The 5848-nt window shown below is 39.7% G+C and overlaps 1 protein-coding gene across 1 annotated transcript; it reads left to right on the top strand.

The window, feature by feature from the left end:
* The first annotated feature begins 583 nt into the window (after window positions 1–583).
* rimoc1 (rab7a interacting mon1-ccz1 complex subunit 1) lies at window positions 584–4709 on the top strand. Its single transcript, XM_049716633.1, has 6 exons — window positions 584–736; window positions 1790–1899; window positions 2092–2238; window positions 2403–2534; window positions 3082–3196; window positions 3733–4709. The coding sequence occupies exons 1-6, from the start codon at window positions 643–645 to the stop codon at window positions 3966–3968; spliced, it is 834 nt and encodes a 277-aa protein (XP_049572590.1). The 5' UTR covers window positions 584–642; the 3' UTR covers window positions 3969–4709.
* Window positions 4710–5848: the final 1139 nt, after the last annotated feature.

Consider the following 5848-nt stretch of genomic DNA (forward strand, 5'->3'; position numbering starts at 1 on the left):
AGTCTCATTGGTTGGATTCGAGGGGATGGTAACCTGATGCATTCAAGGTAATCGGAATTCACAACGTTTAAATTGACATTTATTATTGGTCGTCTTTTGAATAAACGATACAATTGTCGAATCAGATTTGGTAGCCTCGACTCTTAGTTGATATTATAACGTTCTTTTTTATTTTGAACGACGTATAAAAAACATAACAGAGGTATTGATCATTGCTGTGTGCGTGCGTGCGTGCGTGCGTGGGCGTGTGTGCGTGCGTGAGTGCGTGCGTGTGTATTCACTAATCCAATTAAAAAAACAGATACAACACAATTTGCAACTGCGTTGTCTAACAAAGAAAGTTGTTTCTCTGACAGTAACCACACACATGCAAGTTATATCGTCAAAACACTTCAACACGTCAACGAAAGAACATACGTCATGTGACGTCATACTACGTCATTGTGAAGATTCATTCATCGTGCTTGTATTCTTCCAAACTCCATAAACCTCCCAATGCATTTTGTGTTTATATTCTTCCCTGATTTGTATTATATTAAAGTAATAATAATACAAATAATAATACAAATTTAAACATAACGTTGTCGCATCCTCCGTTGCTTGGACACGTGACCTACCCTCACGTGACTAGTAGTTTTAGTCATGGCCGACGACTACAGGCGACAAGGCCTCGACTTGGAGAGAAGAATATTTGAGTTTGACGCCAAGTGTTCCGCTCTCAAAGCTGAGAAACAAGGTAACGCTTCAAACATTCTGTTTGTAATCCAATTCTTGCTATTTCTTGGCGTCGCCTGACATCCGTGCTTCGTTTTTAGCCGGCTAACGAGCTAACTGTTGTTAGCTTTATCTTGCGATGCAAACAGCAACTGCCCCGGTGTAACTTTGGATAACCCAACTAACAGACAGCGCCATCTGTGTGCATACCGGGACCTAATATTAAAATATATCGTTTAATAGTGCAATTATTCATCCCGTTGATGGTTTCTGGATGTGAACATTCCGAAGCAAACATTTTAGCTAGCGTCCCTCTATTGACTTTAGCTTAAAACGTGACCATAAACATTTGTAATTTTTAAGTCTATCCTGTTTCTATTTGGTGCCAGTCAAGTTTTGGACCGATTATGCCTAGTTCTGTCTTTAGTCATTTTCGATGGTTTTACACTACGGCAGATCAGTACGAAGTGGTTACCACCCCTGCCACACAGTTCTAAGGTGTGTTAGAATCCTGGCTCAGACCCTCATTCTGCCTCTCACATTCCATAAATATGTCAAAATAAAATATTTCAAAAACCATGTTCAATCAAAACTAAATCAACCGCAAGTCTGAATGAATGTGCGTGTGAACGACTGTCAAGATGTTTTTGAGGACTTTTTTCATATTGCACAATTAAAGGCGTGAAAAACCCTACAACAAAACAACATTAGTCCGATGCTGTGTTTATTTTGACAGTGGTTAACGTTCCATACTTGTCTATCTGTTGTTTCCTGTGGTAAAGTTAAAAGTAAAAATTACAGCATAGCAAACAGTGGTCTGCACATGTGCTTCTTCCAATTTGAGAGACCAATTTGCCAAAATGTGTGAGTACTGTTTGTTTTAATGTGCAACAGTGAATGGTGCACTCCACCTACTCACCTAAATTCAACTGGGATTGGTCACTGTCTCACCCTCAACCTGTATAACCAGGACTATTGAAAATGGATGGATGGATGGTTTTTCAAATCTGCAAGTGACCTGTAGTGACACATCCACCTGCAGTCAGTAATATTACAATGGCATGTTTCTCCACAGATGATGACTATTTACAAAATGCATCTGTCATACTGGACAAGTTGAAAAGCTATTACAGACAAGGAGGGGAAAGCAGCAGCCTTTCCAAATTGCTTCAGGATTACACACAGGTACTTCATTGCTTCAAACGTACACATTGGACAAGGAGTCCTCGGTTTACAGTCTGATCGAAGTGTACACTTGAGCTGTGATTTAAAGGGTTAAAACAAGTTTGACCATTTCATAATTGCCGTTTGTATGCAGAGTTTCCTCCATTATAACTGACTTGTGTTCATGTAAATCTTGCATTTTGTGCATGGCAGGTGATCCTCGATATTACATTTTACGAAGAGAATAAACTGGTGGATCAAGAGTTTCCGGAAGACTGTTCACCGTTCAAAATCCAGCAGCTCCTGCAAGATCTGACTGAGCCGGAAGTTCTGGTGGGGAGATTAGCGCCATCTCAAGAGGTGTGCTTGGTTTCTGTTTGTGAAATGCGTCATTATTTTTGGAGTGACATTGAACCAGAGGACATTGTCACTGTCGAACAAAATGTTTTTGGTTACTGTGATACAGGTGAATTATATGGCCTGACGTGACAGTAACAATGTGACACTGTTATTTGGTCTATCAGGTGCAGGTTGTTTTGGGCCTGGAGTTGTTAGAATGCCTCTATTGGAGACGCGGCGCGCTGCTCTACATGTATTGCCACACCCTTCATCAACGGAAGCAATGGATCAAGGAAAACAAGGAGACATTCCTGAAGGTACTGCTTGGTCAAAATGACAGAAGACAAAAATACAGAGGGAAAAATATATTTCCTCAAAGGATGGCATTTATATACTCATAGTGAACACTCAGTCTCTGTATTCAAGAGTTTATTGGGGCGTGGACTTTCACAGCATTAAAAATGCTTTTCATTTACCCAAATATTCCTGTAAAAGACATGAAAATTTAATTCCATGATACAACACTATATTTTATCACTGTTATAATACTATTAATACTGGCCAGTGCATAATGTGCTTCTAATTGTTTTTATGTTTGCATTGGTCTTCAGTAAATGGTTGACCAGTGCAACCATGATCAGTGTATCTCCTTTCCTATCTGCCAAGGCATTATAGTAAAAAACAAAAAAAATGCCTAAGGGGGTTAAATTTTATTCACATGAATGACATAGCCAGGAAGTTCTTGGAGCACTACAAATACGACAGCCGACTATTGATATTGTATTTGAGGAATTGTTACTTTAGAAGCCTAACTGTTAACTCGCTTGTTTGAATGCTTTATGTGACAATGATGTGTTTGTGCAGTGTATTCAGGAAGGAGTGCGCTACCTAATGAGGATGTTGCAGGTGAGGAACTCGGTGAAGCTCAATGATGGGGTGGTGCTCCATGACACTGCGGCCGCAGGCTTGCTATCTGAAGGTACTTTTTTATAGCCCTTCTAACTTTGGCAAATTGGCTGATTTTACCATATATGTACTCGAACAATTTACAATTATGTCTACAGGTTACGGTGTTCTCAAATTTTCTACATTCAGATGTAACAATTTCTTTGATATCCTCGGTATGATCACAATCGGTTATTTTGTATTTCTACATTCAAGATGTAATCATTTCTTTGATAGCTTCAGCATGATCACAATCAGTTATTTTGTTTTCCTTTTTTCTGGGTTGGTCAATGGATAAGTCACAAACTGATTTTTATAAGCAATGCTTGGGTGTTCCATTGGAATTTATGCAGAGCAGTTTACCGGGATGTCACCATTTTACATACAACCTAAACGCATTGTGCCGTGCAATGCATTCTGGGAACTGAGTGTCTTTACCATGAGTGCCACATATATGAATTAAAAGAAGGACCAAAAATGAAGTTATTATATATTATTTGAATAAATCAAATAGATTTTTGCAAAATTGCAATTTTGAATCGTGACGTATCCCTTGACTTGTTTCCCAAGGTATTTTCTCAGACACGCACCTGCTGACCATGATGTACATTGGCGAAATGTGCTTCTGGGCGGTAAAGTATGAAGACTACAGCGGTGACACTGTGGATTGTAAAGAAGACCGTCTCCAGTTTAGGGACATTGGCACACAGATCCTCAATAAGTACGTGCTCGCCTGCGAGGGCCCGCTGCAGGGCCAGGGCTGGAACACAGAGAATGCCAAGGAGATCCTCAGTGTTTTGCAGTGAAGTTCAGCCGCCACTGTGTCCAGGTCGTCCTCGGACACAGAGCTGACATCAGTATTCAATGGGGTTTTCCCCCCCGATCCATAAATTAAAAAAAAAAAAAAAAAAGGGAACCACCCGGGTGAGGTACAGTGTAACAAAAGGCTAAGGGGAGGAAATGTATTTGGGCAAAAATCACCTGGACCTCACTCCACATCACAAGGTCCAGGTCACTGGCATTACATGAGGTGGTGTAAAACTGACAGTGAAATATTTTTTTTTCTAATTTGTTCTGTGGGTTGGGGCCGTTCTTTTCATTTTAGACTGTTGACTAGGGCACCTGTTTTGCTCTAAGAATGTGTTATAGTAACAATAATAATATAAAAGATTCTTAGTAAAAAAAAATGTTTCCTTTTTTTTAAGAATTGTTTATTTGATAACAGCCTAAAATGAAACATTGCACAGTAACATTTTTATTTATTCTTAAGTTGCCATTTTGGTATGCTTTTACTATTTGACATCTGTTTATACTCTATACACAAGTTTGTAAATGTGTATAAAATACACAAAGCAAAGAACTTTTTCCAGAAAGTGTGGAAGTGTATGTTTAGATTTATTCATAATCCACCACTTGTATTCCCCGCTTATTGCAAAATTTTCAACATTTAATTAACTATTTGTTTAGCTTTTAATAGAGAAGTGCTGTTTTTGATTAAATTTTCATTTTTTATGTCCTTGGTGACAATAAAGCCCGTGTTGTTTTAATGAGAGGGTTTTGTCTGTGGCGCTGTTCGACTGGGGAACTTCAATACCCACAATGCACCGCTAATGTCATCAATAGGAAGTAAATCCAAAGCGTCACGTCACATTTGTTAACCGGTATGATTTCAACACAACTATGTAAACCTTCATATATCAACAAGCCATGGCAGGGAAGATTAACAATCATAGCGAATCAGTCGTTATTCGAAGTCTTCGGCGCTTGAAAGAGTTGTATTGGCCTCCCGGTGTGAGAGACGTCGTTGGGGATCATGGAGCGGAGGAGCCCGGTTTTTTGGAGTGTTTACCTGTAAGTTTTTATTAAGTTGACTGCCAACTTCCTCTTATGTGATAACTTTCATTAACCTACCCCAGTAGTCTTAAATTTGAATAACGGGGTCTATTTGCGGTCCCCTACTTGATCTCAAAGTTAGATATTAGTATGCCCCCCCCCCCCCCCCCTTCTTTGCCCTGTCTTTTTTTTTTTTTTTTTTTTTAAGGTTATTGAGGGAATACCATAGCTCAGGCTCGTGGTAGCCTTTGGTAAAATGTAATCCTCAAGTGACAACAAGTGGAAGGAAAATATATCCTGTCACCCAGTCCGAGTCATCAAGATATATGTTTTTATGATGAGGACAGCCAATTTCAAGAAAAACTAATCACTGAATGTTTTTTAGTTGTGGAGGACAGGGGCAATCTGAATCAAATACATTGAGAAAGTACTGGGTCTGATGGATGGATAGATTGATCAATATTTAAATAAATAAAAATGCAGATGACAATACTAACAATAGTTTAATTCTAAAGGTGGAAGTGCAGTTCCAAATCATGACCCTATTGTCCTCTGTGGATATCTGCCGCCTGGGAGCAACCAGCCGCTACTGGAGGGCCTTGATCCGGGACCCATTGTTGTGGAAGTTCTTTCTCCTCAGGGACATGCCTAAGTGGCCCTCCATCGATCACGTAACGATGCCGCAACTGGAGGCGCCAGAAGGCCCGGTCATCGCTGACAACGCAGAACAGGACGATTACGAGACAACAGAATCCAAAATTGACTACATGGCAGAGTGGGTGACTTTTAAATTGACTGACGTCATTTTAAGACAATTCAATTACTTTTATTTCCGCAGATATCTGAAAGGATG

Source organism: Syngnathus scovelli, chromosome 3 (genome assembly GCF_024217435.2).
Source record: "Syngnathus scovelli strain Florida chromosome 3, RoL_Ssco_1.2, whole genome shotgun sequence".
NCBI classification, from domain to species: domain Eukaryota; kingdom Metazoa; phylum Chordata; class Actinopteri; order Syngnathiformes; family Syngnathidae; genus Syngnathus; species Syngnathus scovelli.